Source organism: Aulonocara sp. 'chitande type north' Nkhata Bay, linkage group LG1 (genome assembly GCF_057382095.1).
Source record: "Aulonocara sp. 'chitande type north' Nkhata Bay isolate Kocher_YH1m ecotype deep benthic linkage group LG1, A_spYH_male_GT1.1, whole genome shotgun sequence".
Taxonomy (NCBI): Eukaryota; Metazoa; Chordata; class Actinopteri; order Cichliformes; family Cichlidae; genus Aulonocara; species Aulonocara sp. 'chitande type north' Nkhata Bay.
The window spans coordinates 19,278,493-19,300,012 of NC_141344.1; the positions used below are offsets into that span (position 1 = coordinate 19,278,493).

The window sequence follows — 21,520 nt, forward strand, 5'->3', positions numbered from 1 at the left end:
GGATGGGGGCTCCTGGCAGTGAGCGGCTGCAGTAAATAAGTAAAGGCATTCAGGATCCGCTGTAAGGCCTGAATCGAGACTAAGATGTCTGTGTTTAAAGCTACTAAACATACATCTGTGGGCGTGCATGCTTACCCTTGTGTGACGTGTACAAATGTTAATGAGTGAAAGCGCAGGGCTGCACACAAGTGCTGCTTTCATAAGAATCGTGAGGGGAAAAAAAAGAAGTTTGGGTGGAAAAAATAGGAGCCTTTACGATGTCACCCCAAACTCTGCAACCACAGCCTGCGCTCGTGTTTTCATTTCAGAGCGGCGGTGACTCAGTGCTGACGTGGTGCAAGGGTCGGGTTCAGCCTCCTCCCCTGTGACGAGGGTTAGAGCGTGATTTGGGGCTCTGATGTCCTTTTATGGTGTTCAGTGCAAAAACTGATGACTTGAGGCTTTTTGCAGCCTGCTGATGACGCTCTGACAAGAGATGTGAGCTGCTACAAACTATCTGTAGTTTTTACTTTGTGCTTTACACTCCTGGAAAGCTTCCTGAAAGAGACCCTGCATTATAAATGGACAAACGCACAAAGAGAAGATGCGACAGTCCGAAAGAGACGCAGCGGTGAAACGTACCGACTCGGGGGCTTTGATGAAGATCTTGGTGCGGCCGAGCTGGAACTGATCCTGGTCCATGTTGACAGACCGTAAGAGATGAAGGACGCCTTGTTTCTCGTCTCCCCGCCATGTTGGCCAGGATTCTTTGGTCAGGATGGCGTACCTGTCGAAGTTGAGTGGCGATAAGCAGCAGAAGTTGTGTGACTTCGGTTTGAAGCACAGGACACAAGCAGTAGAGAGAATGAAACGTATCTTTCATAGCCTAATCAGACAGTGCACCTTGAACCACGGCGAAAAAGAAAAAGCTTGATACCTGTTGAGGAACTTCCTGAAGACCCTGCGGTAGGCGTAGCCAGCACGCCTCACTCTGATGTTTTCCTTCAGACCCAGATACTCCACCTGGTGCTTCACCCTAAAGACAGAAAAACCTCATTCAGTATCAGATAAACCACAAATTGATGAAACTTGTTCATTTTTCATACTTTTGTGTTTGTACACATCATTTAGTGATGTGTACAAACACTAATCAATAACAGCCAATTCCTTTTTCTCTAACCTCTAAGGAATCAACTATAAGTCTTTTCATATCACGTGAAGCTTCCACTCATACTAGAGGAAGGGATAATCGGAGGTTATTGTATGCAAATGAGTTGCTTTCCTAACTTTTTCCTCAAACAAAGTAGTCAAACTTCCTGTGAAAACAGCGGTTCCGGTGCTAATTAACGATCCACCCTCACAACAGGAAGGCGGTAGGCTCCGAACAATACACCATCAGACTGTATGTGAACATGTAGTACCCAAAACCTGAGCACAGGGACAAAAGTGTAGGAAACTGAAACAAAGGGATAAAGAACGGGGAATGCCTGAAACATGTCTCACATGTCTTCAGAGGGACAAAAAGACCCCAAAAAGACAAAAGCGCAAAGAAATTTAGTGAAGATAGAAAAAGAAATTGGATAACGATCTCATGTGCTATAATACATACTTAAATAAGAGAAAAATGTAATAAAATTAGCCATAAATAACGTAACACAGCATTTTGGTGATGGTGCATATTGCAAACAGGGTAGTTTTCTATTAGATTTAAACATTTGATAGGACTGTGGATCAGTTTTAACAAACACAAAACCCAGACTTTTGTTTTTAATGTATCACTTTCTGTGCTTTATTTCTTTCATTGTGGTTATAAATGTCATTAATCTGTTTTTTTGTCCTTGATAATGTGTTTGTGCTCCATTTTTAATGGTCTTCGCTTCGTATTTTAGTCAGTTTTCTGTTATTTCATCTTATTTTTAAATCTATTTGTTAATTTTCTACTGTGTTTTCTACAAGACAGCTTGAGGTGGACCTATTATGCTTTTACTTTTTTCCCCTGATATACATGTAATAATACAGCACTATGGTTGTATCTGATATGAGCACAACTCAAATATGAGGTCAGACTGCTTTAAAGGCTCAGTTTTAGACAGTTTTTTCCACTCTTAACTCTGCAGGACTAAAAAAAAGTTTTTTTAGAGGAAATTTTAGAGGAAATGAGCATTTTAGATCAACTTCAAGTGTTTCATAGAAATATTAATAGCATATTTTGGTGTCCACAGGACATGCTGTCATGGGTCTGTTTAGCGAGATGAGGTTTTTCATACTTGTTCAGTCTTTTTCTAATTGTACTTTCATTTTCACCAACAAAATGGCAAAACTGCTTTTATAGAAGCGCTCACACTTGCTGATGATCAGTTAATCGAGTGCATTCGATTATCTTAGGGTATACTAAGGGTATACTTAGTTTTTTCCAACAAGCTATTTTTATTTGGGTTCATACATGTTCTTGTAAACATCACTTTTTCATGGTTATCATAAAACTTGCCACTGATTGGCTGCTCCTGCTCAGACCGCCCTCAGGATCGGTCGTGTACACTCGAGTGCTGCCCTCATGTTTTGGCTCTGTAAGCCGTCTAATGAATGTGTCTTAATCTTTAACTTTTCAGGACAACAAGGAGTGGGTGCTAGTGATTCAGTCACTCACCGACTTTCCTCCCAGTCTCTGGGCTTCTTGGTCTCATTTGGTTTGATGCAGCGGATGTAGTGCGGCGTGCATTTCATCAGTGTGCTCACCAGATCGTTGGCTTGTTTCTGAAGGATGGAATTAGAGCAAACATCAAAAAAAGGAAAGATAATGATGAGGCTGGCGCGTCTGTGACTAAATTACTGGCTCTTTGCTGACTGGGAACGCTGAAGGACATCCCACTGAACAGCAAACACGCACATTATCTCAGCAAAGGTCTTTTCCACAGTGACCCTGATAAACAGAAGGCACAGCTGCACTCACACACCTTTATTTTGCTGCCTGCAGTTGTGGGTCGACCCTTCTTGTCAGCATTGAGGTTTTCCGGAAATAGTGCTCTGATGAAGCTACTGTTGGAGGACAGAAAGTGAGAGATTAGGTCAAAAAAAGAAAAGAAAAAAGCTCTTATTATTCTCATATCAACAAAAACAAACAGCTTTAGGGCTAAAAATCACACCAAGGCTTCCAGACTGTGAAAAAAACAAAACAAACAAAAAACGTAGTTAATGATTAAAGAACCGAGGACCCTTGATGAAGGTCACTGATTTAAATTCCTGAACCATTTAGTAAGTTTGAGCTGGGGGTGGCTGGGAAAGCAAAAAAAAAAACAAAAACGTGAGTGTGTGTCCACACTGTGCTGTATTTGTACAAACAGCTTTCTCTGCAGCAAATCCCCACAAGGCCTCTTCTGTAGAGGCCGAGTGAATAGTTTTACTTGAGGAATTCCTTCAAAGAATAAAATAAATAATTTCTTTTGACTGATACTGGGTCTGGAAAAGGAGAAACAGAGAAGAACATTAAAATAAGACAGAGTATCAATCCCACTTCTTCCAGTATTTTTTTCTCCCGTCTTTCTGTAACTAAAGGGGGATTTTTCAGTGAAGTGCTGCTTGTTGACAGTGTGAAATGACTCATGAGGGAAAGGGCTGCTAAAGCTAGTTTTTCACTTCACGGTAGAGATTTAGGTAGTAGATACAGAGTGACATTGTTAAAGAAACTACCTTTGTTTTTAAATTCATATATTTGAAAGTGAATTCATACATTGCTTACATTCTCCCAAATATATATACATAAACACAGGATTTAGACACTGTAAACTTGTGCTGCTTCACCAGTATAACAAATAATTTGGATTTCAGGTGGAAACCCCAGAGCATGAGAAATGAAGCCAGCATGGAAGTGTAAAAACTGAGTCTCCATAAACTTCCATGTTAAAATGATGCAAACATTTTTGGTATTTATAGCTGCTTTACTCAATCTAAACAATTTTTTAAAATAAATGTTATGACTTGATGTGATGTTTGTACTAAAAGACTCTCCAAGAAGTACAGTTTGTGCCTCTAATTGTTGGTGAAATGAAATCGTAGCATTTTATTTTTAGAATTTGTTACTTAGCACTAATCTGTGTGTGTGCAGACTGTGGTCACAGCTGCTAACAGGGCTTCATAACATTCAGCACTTCACCTTGTAGTGTAAAATATAATTACTTCTGGCTCTAAAAACAACCATAGCAACACCTGAAATCCTACAATAGGTCGAAACTTCAAAACACGGCTTGACAAGCTGATGAGTGACATCACAGTGACTACGTCCATCTTTAATATACAGTATATGGTCCTGATCGAGGTTCAGCATTAACTTTAAATGCATCACAACACCAGGATGTGTACAAGGGGTAGTTGAAGCATGTAGCTCCACATGTTCGTATCCATATATCTATTTAATTAAAAATGTTATTTAATTTAAATGTATTTATTTGTATTTTATTTTATTTTATTTTTTAAAAACATGGATACTCTTCCTGACACAATCCCAGAGGAACTTGTCTCTCCTCCTGGGATCAAACCAGAGTTCCTTCACTCGTTAGGTGGTTACGTAAATGTCTGCGCTGTGAAGCCACCAGGATTTCTTGCTGCTGGTCAGAATGTGGCAGATATTTGTGAACTTTCCACATCTTCAGGTTCTTCTCAGCTTGAGACATGCGACCGTCAAGATTCAAACATTTCCAAAGTACCTTTTTACTTTGTTGAGCACCATTTAAACTATGCACACACACACACACACACACACACACACACACACACACACACACACACACACACACGGTGGAGTAACAATAAAGGAACAGTGTGCGTGTTTTAGCTTCGGGAAGTCATTGTCATTTATGGTCCCTTATGAAAATCATAAGATAATAATTTATATTTCCTCCTCACTCCTTTTTAAAGCCCTGCCTAGTTAATAATGTCGTTTATTTAACTTACTGCTGATGTCTTGTTTTTTTATTATGTTGTCAAGTTCCAATTTATTTAATGAGCTTTTTCAAAGGCTTGTTTAGATACTATGATGCAGGTAAAACTCGATCTTAAATTGACGCACACTTCTGGCTAACATTTGATTAGTGTATGATTTCAAAATGCTGTTTCATGTTGGTGTAAATCCCACACCCTTTCTGGTTTTCCCCCACATTGGGATTTGTTTGATTTTAAACTTCTGACTCCGTGCTTGGACACAGAAGAAAGGATCAACAGTACAAATAGATTCAAAGACTTCTAATACTGTCCAGCTGACAATACTGGTCAGTCCTTTCTTCTCCGTTTGGACCTGCTGCTTGGAGGAATGGGTGTGCTTCCTTCCGCCTCATTGTGTGACTGTGTACGACTCTTTATCTTTGCATGTCGTGTCAAATGCATCAACGCATCTTCTAGCATGTGTCCTAAAGGGATTTTGGTATAACCTCCTTTCGCGCCTTACAAGGAGACCTGCAGGGGTTGCGCAGACAACACAGGCTGTTTACACAGATGGCCACTTCGACACACACAAAAAAAGCCCAAGAAAGCATAACACAGGGGGAACAGACACAACCCCACAAACAACCTGCACTTGCAAGGGCAGATTGAGTAGACCCCGAAAACCGCATTATGGGACAGCAAGCAGATGCGATTGAGGGTAGAGGGCACGGCATAACCCCACCCTGCACACTTTTGCTACATCCCACCAGTTTCCAGATGCACTGCTACGTCTGAAGCTCTTATTCAGCTGGTTTCAATTATAAACATATGATCACAAAGACGACTCCCTTTAAGCGAGCGCCGTAGAAATGCTCGCCACATGTCGGTGCAATGTGCAAAAAGGATTTACTTACATTTCACTGCTCTGCATCAACTCGATGAGGTCGGTAAAGAGGACGTCTCGGTTCCTCTCACAGAAACCTTCCGCGTCGTAGGACACCTGGAGGAGAGACACACAGAAGGATTTCTCAGGAGTCATCTTTATCAAAAGAGGAGAAAACTGAACTCTATGAAACCTTGAGCAAAATGGAAGATGACCCCTGTGTGAAAATAAAAAAGTGTAACTCATATTGTGGCCTAAATAAATGCCCTGAAGTTTATGGGAGAGAAACAAAAACAAAACATGAAGGGTTTCAGGGTCCGAGCTTTACACGTTCCAGGATTAGCATCCTTATAAACCCAGCAGTGGTTTAAGTGTGTAAATTAAACTCCATTATTTCTCCTGTAATGTAGGCTGAGACGGGAGGAATGTTCTGAGCACAGGCATGGGAGCCTCTCGAGCCTTAATGGCATGGCTCATTAAGCTTACGGCATGTGTGCCAGGCTGAGGCCACCACACATCTGGAGAATGACACGAGGCGACCTCTACTCAGACCACCGAAAACCTAAAATAATCCACAAGAAGACTTCTAGTGAGCTGTAATGCTCGGCTCAATGAGCAGGTTTAATACGGGGAGGTAAATTCCTCCACAGACAGACAATGGAGAATGGCAGAGATGGTGCACAAAGCTACTTTAGAAGTGGAAACCTTCTGAGGACAAAATGACGACACAGATGGAGGAACCAGCTGCGTATAACTAGTATTTATGACAGATCATACAAGCACGGAGGAACAGCTCCAACTCCATTAAAAAAATGCCATTTTTTATGGTGTTGGACTTGTTGGTCTCCTACAGCCGGAGACTACATGCAGAAAATATTCTTTCAAAGTTGACGTCAGGGACGAAGACAAGTGCACAGAGATGCTTGACTGTATATATACACACTATGTCGCGGTGTACATTACCGTTTTATGTCTGCAAAAAGCTGAATGGCTTCCCGCTCAAAATGCAGATGACTGCCGTTTGAAGCCAGTTGTCAGGGAAAGCAAACAAACAGATCAAAGTGAAACTGACCTTGCCAGCATAGTGGTGGATGATGAAGCCCTGATTCCAGCTGTTGAAGTGTTCATGGGTGTTGATCTGGACTCGGAGCTTCTGCAGCATCGTCTGGTCGGCCCCCTCGCCCACGGCATGCATGGTGGCGCAAACATCATCCAGGATGCTCATGATGCCAGGAGGATTCTGGGGATCACGGTAAACTTTAGGTTCTTGATCTGTTATAGCTTGAAGATCTTTTTTTGACCTTTTTCTGTCTGATCTGCAGCACATGTATACACAACTGTGGTCTTATATGTAGATCTGAAAGGACTCTGCACCAATTTCAATCAAGTGGCACGAAAAATTTGAGCGGTGGAACATAGGAAACCACACAAAGCTTCGATTTCAAGGCTGAAACAAATTACTACGGCTTGGTATTTATCAAACACACAAAAGACATTTTACACATTTTAAAATGAAAACAGCAGAGCTCATTTAAAACAGCATGTCCTAAAGACTACTCTCACAGTGGTTGTTCCCATTTTTTTTTCATTATGCCCGAGGCTGATCATTGGCCTTCAGACCGGATCGCGGCAACAGCCTCTCAGACTCGGAGAGCAGTTTTAAAAGGACACGCGTAAATTTGTCAGCACATTAGCCAAAGAACTAAACTGTCAGCCACTGATGCAGATCCCCGGCTCCTCTCAGATGGAGCCTTGTGTTAAAACCCTTGTTGTGGATTTCATGGATTAGACTTCTCAGTAGGACATATAAATCAAATTAAGAGGCATGTCGGTGCGTTTGAGGGCATTAAGCTGCGAGTCATGGCAACAGAGCAGAAACTTGGCAGTAAGTTGGGCAACTCAGTTTACAATACTAGTAAACAAGATTAACAAATGATCACACCCTGGTTTATTGTGGTTTATATTTTTTTAGCCTCTAAAAAGATATGTTTGTGGAGGAGTCCATTGATGTCAATTATGTTTTTAGAGTGATCGATTTAATTTTTCTTCTCCTCTACTATACAGGTCCAAGGTTTGATCTAATCTCCATACCATTTTACTTTACAAAGTAATCTGTTACTTTCTTGATGATAAAAGCCTAGAGGGTGGATATTTAAATCAACCTCCCCCCCAAAAATAAATTCACCATCACATAGGCAGCATTTTTTTTAAATAACTGAGGTCCTACGAAGATTTTCTGTCATGTTTGTGGTGAATGAAAATGAAAGGCTTTTTTTTCTATATTAAAGAGAAAGAAATGTGTATATTGTGTATGAGCAACAAACGTCCTATTCAGAGTTTATTCACTTTGCTCTCGATGAGATCGCACACAATCTTGTTGTTGAAGTATTCTATAGGAGTCCACTTGATGCCCTCCTGCACATACTCCTCCTGCAAGACATGGAAAAAAAGTTCAGCATTAGAGAATAAAGCATCTGTGGAAAAAAACAAAAATAGAGTGAGGGGGGGGGAAGAAGAGAAGAGTGTGGAGGAACATTACCTGCTCCGCCTTTAGAGTCAGCTCGATGAATATCTGCTGGAGCTTCTCATTCACAAAGTTGATGCAGAACTGCTCAAACCCATTTTTCTGAAGAAGACAACAGGGTGAATAAAATCTGTATAGCCTAAATGAGCTGCATGTCCAGTGGGGTGCGGATATCCTCTAAGCTCAATGGGCTTTGTTTGGACGGGGAGTGATGTACTGACTGCCTGATGTTAAAGGAAGGGGAGCATTGTGCATTTCGCAGCACATACAATGGACCTTCAGCCTGAACTTTAGGCTACAGAGGTCTGCAGCTTCCTTTCTAAAAACCTGCAGTCACCAGAATGCAGCTGACCTTTTCTTATATTGTGCATACAAAAAACTCTTTAACCTGAAAAAACAGCCAAACCTGGATCAGATTAGATGTCGTTTAGCTATCAGAGATAGAGTCACGGTCACCATAGCAACGTCGATAAAAGGGCTAAAGAGCTGTTTGTAAACCACAAATGTCCAGTCTCATTAAACAAAGTAAACAATGACGTAATCAGATTAAAAAAGCATGCTGAAGACTGCTGCCTCAATTAGGAGATGGGACCTAATCCACATACTTTTTACATTAACCTCATCCTCATCCTTTGTGTTAAATCTGTTTAAATGCTCATTGCTAATAGCAGTTAATCTCATTTTCACATTGCTGCATTCCTGCAGCCATGTGTCAGCCTGAGACATGTCCAAAAAACACTTACTTGGAAAATTTCAAATCCATAAATGTCCAACACGCCAACATTTAACTCCTGATGATCCTTCACCATGGCTTTGTTGATGGACTGAAATTAAAAGATTAAAAGTTGTTATTACCAAAATATAACCGGCTTCAGCACTTTGCATTTACTCTCGCAAAGCACTGTATGCATGTAATCATACCTCGACCAGAAAGTCAAACACACGTGAATGCAGGGCTTTGGAGAGGGCGTCACGCGTGTAACACGCCTGCTCCACGTTCAGCGTCACGTCGATGGACTCCACCGCGCTTCCCCACTTGCTGTCCATCTTTCGACTCGTCAGTTTCTCCTTCAGACGGATGTGGTCAATCCCCAGTAGAAATGCAGGAAAGGCTAAAACTATTATAGGAAAGGAGGGAAAAGAAAGCAGTTGTGACTTTATGGGTGTTATTCTATACAAATATATATTTCATAAGGACTATGATGATTTGGCTATTTAAGAATTTATCATTGCAGAGCTGAAACTATTTTCCAGCTCCTAAAATAAGATGAGATTATATTTTGCTTTTGTCGTTTGTAATCTTTAATTAAATATCTCTTGAGTTATGGAGAATAGTTTGGGGGAAAGACTGGGATGTAGATCAAAGGGAAAGAGCAATTAGCATGTCTTTTTAACGATAGGTTTTCTGACATTTTATAGTTTTAATCCTTAATCAAGAAAACAAGCAGCTGATTAAATGAAAATGATCATAACCACTGTATCTGCTTGACAGTCTTTTGTTATAATATTCTGCTACTGCACTGCTATGATGAGCTGAGAAAAGCAGCATGTAAGGATTGGATCCTTCTCTGAAGTAACTACGAGACACTTCTGTGAAAACCAGCATGCAAATCAATACACAGCACTGGACTCTTCGAAAGGTGCAACCTTTGCATTAGCACAGAAAACACTGAAATCCAGGGTTCAAATAAATCTGCCTTTTTCATGAGCTTCGTACTGCAGCTGAGTGTAGCGTAAAATATAAAAATAGCTGCTACTGAACTCTTCAATAAAAAGTGTGGCACACACCACAGATCAAGCCCCGACCTGGCGCTGATATTGTCCCCTGAGAGCCCCTCCCTGCCTTATTACAGTGACTCACTTCCCCTAAAAGGAAATAGCTCTCAGGCCTGCAGACTCGCTGCGTCTGAGAATGCATCAGACCACTCTAGAAGCCCCCCCTTTTGAGACGTTAGGGTGTGACTGACCATACGCCCGATTAAACCGTGAGGAAAAGTCGTCCTTTGTGTTTGGTAATAAAGGTAATGGCTGCATATGACGGCTGGCGGTGTGGACACATTCTGTGAACTTTGGAAACAATGTAACTCTAATGTAACTCTGTGTTTTCCTGCAGATTTGTTAGTCAAAGCAGCAGTGCATAATGTAGATGTCAGTGCAGACGTTTTCAAAGCTTGCAGCTTCACTCCAGTAAGACATGAACAGTCCTGTGACAGCTCACTTCATTTCCTCAATATCAACTCTTGGATATTTGCATGTTAAATTTGAGCCGTGGGAGTTTTTTAGTCATTGTGGGAGACTGGCCACCTGTTCAGGGTGTACCCTGCCTCTCGCCCCATGGCAGCTGGGACAGACTTCTGTGACAATGAATTGAAGTGATGGATGGAGTTCTTCAGTCCAAAAAGGCATTACTAATTTTTGAACTGAATTAATGTCAACATATTAATGGTGAAAAGAGATGATACCCTCATGTCTTTAAAACTAGCACAGCTCAGAAAAAAAAAAAGGACCAAATGCTGGGTGATTTGGCAGTGGCAGTGTCCGTCATCTATTTACAGTCTGCCTACTTTCATCTTTATACTTTTAGTTTTAGTAGTTAATATTGAAGTGGCGTGTGCAGTTTTATATTAGGAGCAGTAATACAACAGCACACTGCAGTTAAAGCACACAGGAAAGGAGCAGGAAAGGCTTAGATTATGAAATGCTGCTGTTACGTCTGCCCTGAACAAACCAGCGCTTTGTAGACTGGCAACTGCACTCTCCCCTGCATCATACAGACGCAGCATGAGGAGAAAAAGAAAAGAGGAAGGGAGAAGGGGGACAGACAAAAAAAAGCATTTTTCCAAGTAATTTTAGTCTCTGACGAAATACGTCCAGACCTTCAATAATAGCATTTTATATTCTGGTGATCTTGCATGGCCTGAAGTACTCCAGACAGCTGGCTGCAGCCCTGCATTAACACAATAAAACTTTAGGGAGTAAAAGTGGTGAAAAAGAAACACCCTCCAAAACCAGAGAAGGGCAGGTCAGGACAAGAACCCAGCGAAAAAACAAAGATTTACCACTACTCAGACTCAGGCCTTAGCGCTCTGTTTCCTTTTGGTGACAGAAATCTTTAGTGACTGGTGATCAGCTCATTGTGCAAGACCACTTACACTCTTCGCTCTCCACAGCAGCGTAGTTCCCCGATTCCTTGAAGCTGATATTTCCCAGGTGCAGGACTCCGGCTACAATCTGAAGCACCATGGAGCGGTCCTCTGGTGCAATGCCAATCACATCCATGGCTTTCTGGGGAAGTAAAAGGGGAAAAAATAGCATGCTAAATCAGGACCACAGTGGGGGTTTACTCACTCCTGCGGTACCTAGCTCATGTTCTCTAATTACTCCTGTTGTGGTCTCGCTGGTAAACAAAAACAGAAGGAGATCATTGAAAAAAAAAAAAGGAAAAAAGAAAACAAGAGAGGAGTGCTATTGAGAGACTGTGAGCCACATGAACACTGGTATGAGATTCACAGACAAACACAACACCACTGACTCCCAAGCAGACAGAAAGAGTCTGACCGTACCATTGTCTCCTGGAAGTCGCTCTTGTCGTTGATGTCGTCCACTTTGTAGGAGCCAGACTGATTGAGGTAACTGTAGTAATCCAGGCTTGTGATTCCCAGGCTATTCTTCTGCTCCGAGGTGGCTCCTTCTATCAACTGTTGAGCAGAAATTAAGTCTAACTGTGTGTACAAAATATATAACGCACAGTTTAAAGAAAGCTGTACTGGCTTCTGAAAACTAGACATGTCTATACATTGGAACGGATAACAGCCCAACTACAACAAAAAGGGCCAACCTTTGAGAAAAATTATAAAATATCTTGACAGGACACTAAAGCCTTAACACTGTTACATCTGTGTTTAGGTATGTAAGTATAGGTATGTATGTATATGTATATGTGTGTTTTTCCTTTTAAATTAAGTTTTCGAATTACCCTCACCATTATATACTGCAGATTTGGTCTCAGATCATGTTGTTGCTGTGAATTGCCTTGCTATTTTTGGCAATAAAAGTTCAAAAAAAGAAAGCTGTACTATCGAAAAATGAGAACCTCTGGCCATGCACGACAAAAACAGACTGCTTTTCTAACCCAAACTGTCCTGAAATCACCTCGCAGGCCCTTTTCTCAGGTCACATGTGTTCCTTTCCATATTACAAAAAAGAAAAAAGGCCTCACCTGGTAGAATATATGGAAACTCCTTTCTCCAGGATTCCTCATGACAACACGTGACTTTTCCAGAAGGAAGTTGGAGATTTTCCCGCCGTCTGGTTCACCGCCGGAGCTGAACTGGATCTCAAAGTATTTCCCCTGATGGATCAAAGCATTTTTTTTTGTATTGCAGCCAACTGTAATAAAGCTTAAAAGGCAGCGTATACGGTCTGAAAATACTGGCACCTAGCTGTTCTAAGGCTACTAGCAGTGTGTGTGTGCGTGCGTGTGTGTGTCAGCTTAAATAGAAATATGATCCAGCTTTTTGTCTTACTCTCAACTCCAGACTAGCCTGTATGCAATGTCTCATTATTCAAAGAAAGCACTTCAAATGTAGTGACCTTACACAATTAGTGCCAAACTATTTTTGCTCTTTTAAATTTGAAGCTAAGAATATCTTTTATGGCATCTGCTCTTTATGAATTTAACTAACAGACTCGGTTGAAAAATTTCGGGGGAGTTGCACTTTCTATGTGAAGCTTATTTTTCATTGGTTAAGTTTCTTAGTGAGCCTCAGCGCTTCTGCGTGTGTGTCTTTCTGTGCAGTGCGTCGTCGCAGCACTTCTGGTTAACCGGGACACACACGAGGTTTGATGCCTCATGAAATAAAACAGAAAACAGAAGGCAAGCTGTTACTGTAAATCTCAAAGGTCTCGAAGGTATGCCACGAAAAAAAAGTTGAGGACTCAGCTTGTTCCACGGCAGCTGCGTCCCTGTCTGTGACTACGAGTGGGAATTTCACTTTAAATTTGATTACACTGTATGTTAAAGGGGGGGAGAGAAGCAGCCTTACAAATCTGCTGGAGTTGTTGTTCCTCAAAGTTTTGGCGTTGCCGAAGGCCTCTAGCAGCGGGTTGGACTGCAGGATGATGTCTTTGACGTGCTGCGAGGAGACAGATTCAGTGAGCTGATGCTACATCACAAACAGATGAGGCAGCAGGTAGAGAAACCACACACTTCACACCCCGACTCTCTGAAAGTTTCCACTAAGATAGCAGCATGGCGCACACATGCACATCTACAGACAGACACACAAAATCTGGAGGGCATTATCCTCGCTATGAGCCATGTGTGTGTCAGAAACACATGAGTTTTAAATCAGTACAGCAGACAGAGATATTCCCCACTTCCAGTATTGTTCACAGAGGCTGAGTGGTATTTCTTGGAAATTTTCTTTTATCAGTCCTGTACTAAAGAAAAACATCCTTCGCTGACACACATTCTTATATGAGTTTAGCCTTTTAACTACGCTGAAGTTCTTCTTGCACTGATGTTTTATTCCAGCATGATCTCGAGATGTCCAAAAATCTGAATAAGTACAAGTACTATTAGATATAGGGCTGTGCGATATGACCAAAATCTCATATCCCGATATAAGAATTCTATCGTCCCGATAACGATATAAATCACAAAAATGTAACATTTTCTGTAAATTCTGTGAATCTCGGGCAGCTCGTCTTGCGGGAAGTGTTTCCAGCTGCGCGTCATATAGCTGGAGTCGAGTGTTTTAACCGATGCATGAAACTATACATTTTTAGACATAAGTTGTAACAGCTGACGTTTTCTTTGTGAGTATTTATTACACGGCGTGCTGCGGGTAAAAACCTGTTCTAACGTTTGAGTCTAAGGTTTATTTTTTAGCACCTGGCGGCTCTTTTTTAATTCTCATCCATAAATAATCTGCTCTTTCACGTGATTCAGTTTATTTTGAAAAGTCTCAACAGGATCTTGAGCTTTATTGTGAAAGGTTTATGTGGAACATAAACAAGCGTTCACGCGATGGTGTTACCGTCGTTGTTGCTAACGACAACGCATAAAACGGGAGCTTGTCCGTCTGTAGTGTGGTTATATTAAATATAAGAGAAAGAGAGACCTTTAAGAAATTAATATAGCCACTACAGTGACCATCTAAACGATGAAAAAATATTGCTGTAAACAGTTTATTTTGCGACACCACGGAACAAACGATAGCTAAAATGAAACGATAGACGTTTTTATATCGTCATCCGATATATATCGTTATATCGAACAGCCCTAATTAGATATGTAGAAGCTTTGAGAAATGTATGTTGCTAAAACAGCTGAACTGACACAGTGATATTATCTTAAGGCATGAAGTACAGTTAACATTATCATAGTTATATAATAAAGCTGTCTTGGTTGATTTAGTGTAAGCAGTCTATCGTTGAATTTAAAGGTAGAAAAGCCAAATGGCTGCTCTCTGGGCCTAAGTGGTTAAGCCCGAAAATTATTTCTGATTGTTTTCTTGGTGGAAGCAGCTCTGAGTGGATTAATTATAAAACTCCCACTGCCATCACGGTGCAGGAATTTCCTCATCAAACTTCAGATCTTTATCGCGCTTAGAAACTGGACATCTGCTGTTTTTTTTGTTTTTCTTTTTTTATTTGAGGGGGGTTGGGGGGTGCCAGATGGCACGAGGGGGCTGGTGTATAAGAGTCTGCTGACGGGCTCACAATAGGACACAAAGGATGAGGATGACAAGACAAAGACTGGAGCAAAGCGTGAAAGACAATGCAGGAATGAGACAGCAACAGGTGGTTTGACTGCACACGTGTGCAGTTAGTATCACAAATCATTCTGGTTTAACTTAGTTATCGTTCACATGTGCACTTAAGCATTTCAAATATGCATTCCTCATTTACAAACTGCCGAGAAGGACAAAAGGCATCTCCTCTCACCTGCACTCTAGGTCCACCGCCTGACACTCTGGAGATGTAGCCCATGATATATTTGGCTGCCACAGTCTTCCCTGCTCCGCTTTCGCCGCTGAAAAGCAGATAAAGACTTCATCACATGCTTTCTCAAACACAAGCCAAATTCAGATACACCTGATAGCCTGCGGCACACGCTCACTGAGACATTGTTTTCTGTCTCACACAAGCACAGTTTTTATTCACTCAGTGACTAAAAAACACCCGCCCCAAAACTGTTTTTTGGTTTTGATTTTTGTTCACCTATTATGGGTTTTAAATGAATTTTCCTTGTTCCCGTTTGTTCTGGTGGCTTATCAGTCTAAAGCTTATGTCATACCCCACCTGCATGTGATCTGATATTTAACAATAAGCCTGCTTAGGAACAGCTCGGCCTGTGCATTAAATAGTTTCCTGCATACGTCCCAGTGCAGACTTTTGTCTCTTCTCTAAGAATAAACACATATTTTACATCCATATTTGAAAACAGAATCTGGTACATGGTTTGTTTACATGTGTTTGTTTTGGTTGGACACACTACAATAAACAGGATAATTTGGACTACTAAACATGGTAAACTTTGTCCAGACAGCCGGTATTTGGACAGTTACAACATTTTTATCCTTTAGAGTTTCTATTTTAGCAGCATCAACCTGGAATACAAGATTCCAGATTGCAAGTTCAGTCCTCAGCTTTCATTTGGAGTACATTTAAATCAATATAGAAAAAAAAAATCACTATGTAGCAAATGTACCCAGATTTAAACACATAGTACCCAAAGCTGAGGGGTAAAAAGCAATTGGACACAGTACTTTTGTCCCAAATGTAAACCTACTTAAATTAAAGAGACTTGCAACGTATCTTACTCTATGTTAAAGTGAATAAAGAGTCTGAAAAAAAAAAGTGTAACTGTTTAAACACGTGTCATTTGAATTGCACAAACTCTTCATTCAGACAAAAATCCAGATCAAAACTGGTTGAGAATATGTTTGTGTGTGTGTGAGACACGTTTCGTGCAAATTTCCACCTCAGAAAGTAAAACTTAAATAAGCAGTCACAGCTAGACAGCTACATTTACTGCCTTGCACGTGCAGGCGGATGAACGCTGCAGTAATAACGACATTTATCCCGTTTTGTTTACATAGCTTTCCTTCGTATCTTTTCCCTCAGCCTACTCTTGTCTTTTTCCTCTCCTTGCCTTTCACTGTGCCGGGGTCATACTTATTTTGACCTATGTGGTTTGGCAGTGGATGATGGCTGGGTCTGTTTTTTCTTTCTGTGCCTTAAAGTAGAGTCAGGATGGTACAGCCGCTGTGAGAAACACAGCTGCAGACTGTTTGAGACTGCCAAAGGAAGTCATGGGAGATGCTCTATTACACAGTCTCAGTATAGCTGCACACATCCTACTATATACACCTCCCAGCCTGTACCAGATGCTAAAGTTTTGCCTGGACTTCCTCACTGTGCAGTTTGGAATCAAGTAGGAAACTGATCGTTTAGTTATATGCATCTGAGAGCATAGTTTCTCCTCCTGCAATCGACCCTCTAAAGAGGTATTTCCAGCACAAGCTGCAGTGAGACTTTGAGGCCCATTTAAACCCCCAAAGGGGCAGGTCTCATTGTTGTGGCGTTTGAATGCTGAAGACATTTCTGACTTCTGCAGCGATTTATTACCCAAACAAGGACATGAGTTACACAATGCAGTGCAGAGGGAGGGAGCGTTAAGCATTATCTTTCATAAATTATTACTGACTTGAGCTATGTGAAGGATGTTCAGTCAACAGTCTAGTTTTGGCAGTTTTGAATCCAACAAGGTGTTCGCTGCATTCCCACAGAACTCGCTGAGACACATGTACAGTCTGTTTGACAAGATTTTCCTGTGATAATGTCAGTGCATTGTTTTTTTGTATGTTTTTACATTGTTTGTATACATCACCTCCTATGACTTTTGCCTGCATACTAAACATCTGTTTTAGTTACTGATACTAAGGAGTAGGAGGGCAGAGGGACCGTTGCTACTTTAAGACCCACGTTCTCTTCAAGTCATAGCTCACAGGACCCCTGTTTCAGTCGCTGACCTCTACTTTAAGATATTTGGTGAAATTAAGCAAATTTTTACAATTTTACATTTTAATTAGCGTGTCTTTATCTTTGTTGTATAGGCTACCCTAAAGTTTTTCCTATGACACCATGTTCTTTGTAAGAAAGTGCAGGAAATATACCGCTAGAATTTGACTACCTGAGACTTTGAGCGATCACACGAGGACATTCATTTTCATGCGTCTCCACATACAGCTGCAGAAATATCTAAAAGCCTAACATAAATGCATTTTCACAGTGCAGGCCACACCCAATGACTACATGCATATTTTAAGCATTAAAATGATCCCGACAATCTCTCACCACACATTGTCCTTCTCAAACTGATCTAATTATAACAGCAACCTGCTCTGTTGACACCGATGAAAAGACACAATCATGCGTGGAAAGGATCCCACGCACAATCATTAAAAAAAGAAAGAGCAGATTCCTGGTAAAAAGCCAGCCGAGCAATGAATACGCCTGCTTTCTCTCAGACTGGGTTTAAGAAGCTGTTGTTCACTCGTCATGTGACTGAAATTTAAGATGGCTTCAAAGAACAAAATCAAGCAAAACTGCCTAGAAATTGTGAAATCGTGTATTTCTGAAATATCTGTATATCTGTATTTAGAGCACATGTAAAGGAACTGGTCCTCGATAAAAAACAAAAAGTATCATAAAAGAGAAATAAACACTTTGTTAAATCCAAATCGTCACATATTCAAATGCTGTTACAATATCAGAGAAATAAAAGAAATGCTCAGCCGCTCTTTTTCTGCATTAACCTCATTTCTGATTCTTAATATAATATTTTTTTAAAAACTGCTAACACAGGTGGGTGCTGACCACGCTGCACGGTTAGCAGTTCACAGCAGCCTTTGTTTGCTGAGACCTGGTTCATCATAAAACCACTTCCATGCTTTTGTTTGCTGATTTAGTCAATCACAAAATCCACCTCGGTGCCTTTATGTGGAAAACTGAACGAGCAACTGCTGGCTGTCCAAACAACAGCCGAAAGTGCTGAAGCAGGGCTCATTCATCATGAGGTAAGCACTATAGCAACCACGCTGCTCAGATGAGTGGGCCATAGCATAAAAACCCCCTAATGACACCACATTTTTCTCAGCTTTGTAGGTCAGAAACATTCATCGGGAAACTCAAACAGGCTGCGAAAGCATCTAAAATCCTCTAAATCTAGGGACCGTGCAAGTGTCCTCTTTTCTTTTTTTAAAAACAGGAAGCTTTTCAAAAATAGCTGCTATAGCGGCTGCTTTGTTTCCATCTCACATCCTGAGGATTTAGCAGCCAGATCAAGCTGTAAAATCATTGTTTTCCTATTTGAGGACTGGCACATTTTATTATTTTCTCTTTAATTTGTAATTCACTGAAGCTGAAAACAGTATGATGGAAAAACACCACACAAACACTGACTCAGCTCTACTCAATGATGTGGTCAGACCTGTTAGGTCTGTCCTCTCGCCCGTCTATTATCATGACCTGCAGAGCAGTTCAGTGTTGTGATCTCACAGATCACATTGCACAGATTATCGTCTCCAGCTTTTGTCTCATTTTGTCACATCCTGGACATTTGACACGCTAATATAAAGTGCTGAAGGTTACAAAAATATCAGTTGAAACCAATAAACTGGGCAACTATAGTATCTTAATAAGATATGGATAAGGTCATATTTTGGTTGATTTATGATCTTTTTAATTATTTTAGATTAAAGCAAATCTACTGTTTTTTTTAAAAGCACCGAGATCAGTCCCCAATGTACAGTACAGTTTATCAGGCTCTATTTTGAATGGATAATTTAAATAAAAATGCAGCTTTTCTGGTTCTGAAAATAATTTCCTTGTCACATGCCGTTAACTAATGATCACTATAGAAGGCAGAGAAAGAATGGCCAGAATTTCAAAGTCTTACCTAATGATGACACACTGGTTCTCACGGTCTATCATCATGTTTCTGTACATGTTATCTGCCAGAGCGTAGATGTGAGGAGGATTCTCATACTGAGCCTGAGAGAGGATAAAAGATTAAATTAGTGGTTAGACAAGTGAATATACATTTAAATACAACGAGGGTTTCTGTAGACAAAAACATGGATGCCATGGGCTCCCCAGTGTCACCCATTGTAGCCAACCTTTACATGGAGGAAGTGGAAAGTAAAGCTCTTGCCTCTTTCAAAGGGACAGCACCTAGCCACTGGTACAGATACGTAGATGACATCTGGTTCAAAATCAAAAGCTGAGAAGTAGAAGCTTTCACTGCTCACATCAACTCCGAGGACAGAAACATAAAGTTTACCAGGGAAGACCCAAAGGACAACAGTTTGCCATTTCGGACTGTGCTGTGCACATTGGGGAAAATGGAAAACTCAGCATTGAAGTTTACCAGAAGCCCCCACACACAGACCAGTACCTACTCCTTGACTCCCGCCACAAACGTGGAGTGATCAGGACCCTGCAACACCGGGCAGAAAACATTCCCTCTAAGTAATAAGGGAAAGAAAAGGAACACACACATGTAAAAAAACCAAAAAAAACACCCAAACTTTTAATACATGTGATTATCCCAGTTGGGCTTTCATCAAATCAGCACAGTAAAGAAGGTCAGACGCCAACTAGCGAGAAACAGACGGACAAACAGAACAACATCATCATCCCTTATGGATCAGGTTCATCAGAGAAACTCCCAGTTTCCATCCCAGTGCACTTCAGAGCCAGTCACACACTCAGACAAAAACACGGACACAACTCCCAAACGCAAACTAGACAATGTAGTGCATGCTGTGCTGTTCACCAAGGAGTGCTAAGACCTCCACGTTGGAAAAACCAAACAGTCACTTCAAAAACTGATGGCACCAACTGTCTGCCATCTTTAATCCAGTTTTGAGATCCCTTCCCAGGTGTCTTAACGCCCACTCACATCTTGCATCAATTGACCTCAATAAGTTTCAATAAGGTCACTCAAGCTCCTTAGATCACTTTATGAATCACTAAGTAACACTTTTAACATCCATAGACTGTATATAAAAGATGAATACAACCTCTGTGACATCACCTATTAGGAAAGCCAATTATGAAGCTGTTGCCATCTTGGTGCTTTGAAACTGGATGTGACAAACTTGACCCTGACAGAGGCAGTTATTTATGAAATAAACATTATGTTGGATTCAGTATTACTGGGTGATATATTCTTTCAATTTTAAAAATGGGAAGTGTAAATTCTGACAAAATGCACACAGTATCGTGTTGCTGTACATGTTCAGTAGATCAGTGGTTCTCCACCACAGCTACAAATACTCCAAATTAGCTCAACTATTCTAAAGAAACGTGCAGAAAATTTAAAGACAAATGATTTCAACATACACATAAGCAATAAATAAATAAAAAAAATATATAAAAAAAATATACAATTAAATAAAATATGGAGACAGCTGAAATAGCCTGTATAAAATTATGCAGTCATGACTTGTTTAAGTAAAATTTTAGCTCGCAGTCAAACAGTCAAAACTCTTCCAACTGTATGCTAAATATATGAACAGTAAAGAAGAGCTGCTAGCTGAGAATAATAATAAATGATGAAATTTTTGGCAAAAATATCAGAAAAAAAAAAGATGCAAAATCTACCTGGAACGTTAATAATAAATTACATGAATAGTGTAGTTAGCAGTTAAAGTGGAAGTTACTAACATGGCTCCATAATTGTTTTTAGTGCAATAAACAGCTGAACCTGTTAGCAAAATAATCGGGTCAAAATATCATGAAATGAATGGATCTAATCAAAAAAAAAAAAAAAAAAAAAAAAAGAGTAGTAGCAAAAATTAGGACATAAATACTTTAATACTGAGCTGAAGGGATGTCAGATAAAAAAGTTTGGACACCACTGCTCAGGGGTAGGCTTACTCATTTTATATTTTATTATTTTGTTATATTTCATATTCATTTTATTAATATAAAAAGTATTAAACAGTTAATTCACCATTAACTCGTAGTATAGTAACATCTGCTGAGAACTACAGTGCCCTGACGGTTAAGGAAACCTAGTGAAATTTTAAACGAACTTTTATGCATAATAAAGTTATTATGTAATCAGAGACAGGCTGACCTATAAAATCCACAAAAACCATAAAAAAAAAAATTACTATAATACAATTACACACTGCTGTCAT

The 21,520-nt window shown here is 40.4% G+C and overlaps 1 protein-coding gene across 2 annotated transcripts in view; it reads right to left on the reverse strand.

Annotated features, from left to right (window-relative positions):
• The window catches only part of myo1ea (myosin IEa), a 49,243-nt gene that overhangs the window by 12,427 nt on the left and 15,296 nt on the right, over positions 1-21,520 (reverse strand). For both annotated transcript variants that reach the window (XM_086287254.1, XM_086287248.1), the window contains exons 4-19: positions 19,270-19,364; positions 15,252-15,339; positions 13,346-13,435; positions 12,520-12,651; positions 11,864-11,998; positions 11,453-11,585; positions 9,222-9,418; positions 9,044-9,124; positions 8,316-8,402; positions 8,123-8,206; positions 6,849-7,016; positions 5,808-5,893; positions 2,934-3,015; positions 2,627-2,733; positions 917-1,015; positions 622-766 (exon numbers count right to left, since the gene is read on the reverse strand). In XM_086287254.1, coding sequence (XP_086143380.1) covers positions 622-766; positions 917-1,015; positions 2,627-2,733; positions 2,934-3,015; positions 5,808-5,893; positions 6,849-7,016; positions 8,123-8,206; positions 8,316-8,402; positions 9,044-9,124; positions 9,222-9,418; positions 11,453-11,585; positions 11,864-11,998; positions 12,520-12,651; positions 13,346-13,435; positions 15,252-15,339; positions 19,270-19,364 — 1,809 coding nt within the window. The remainder of the gene's footprint in view (positions 1-621; positions 767-916; positions 1,016-2,626; positions 2,734-2,933; positions 3,016-5,807; positions 5,894-6,848; positions 7,017-8,122; positions 8,207-8,315; positions 8,403-9,043; positions 9,125-9,221; positions 9,419-11,452; positions 11,586-11,863; positions 11,999-12,519; positions 12,652-13,345; positions 13,436-15,251; positions 15,340-19,269; positions 19,365-21,520) is intronic.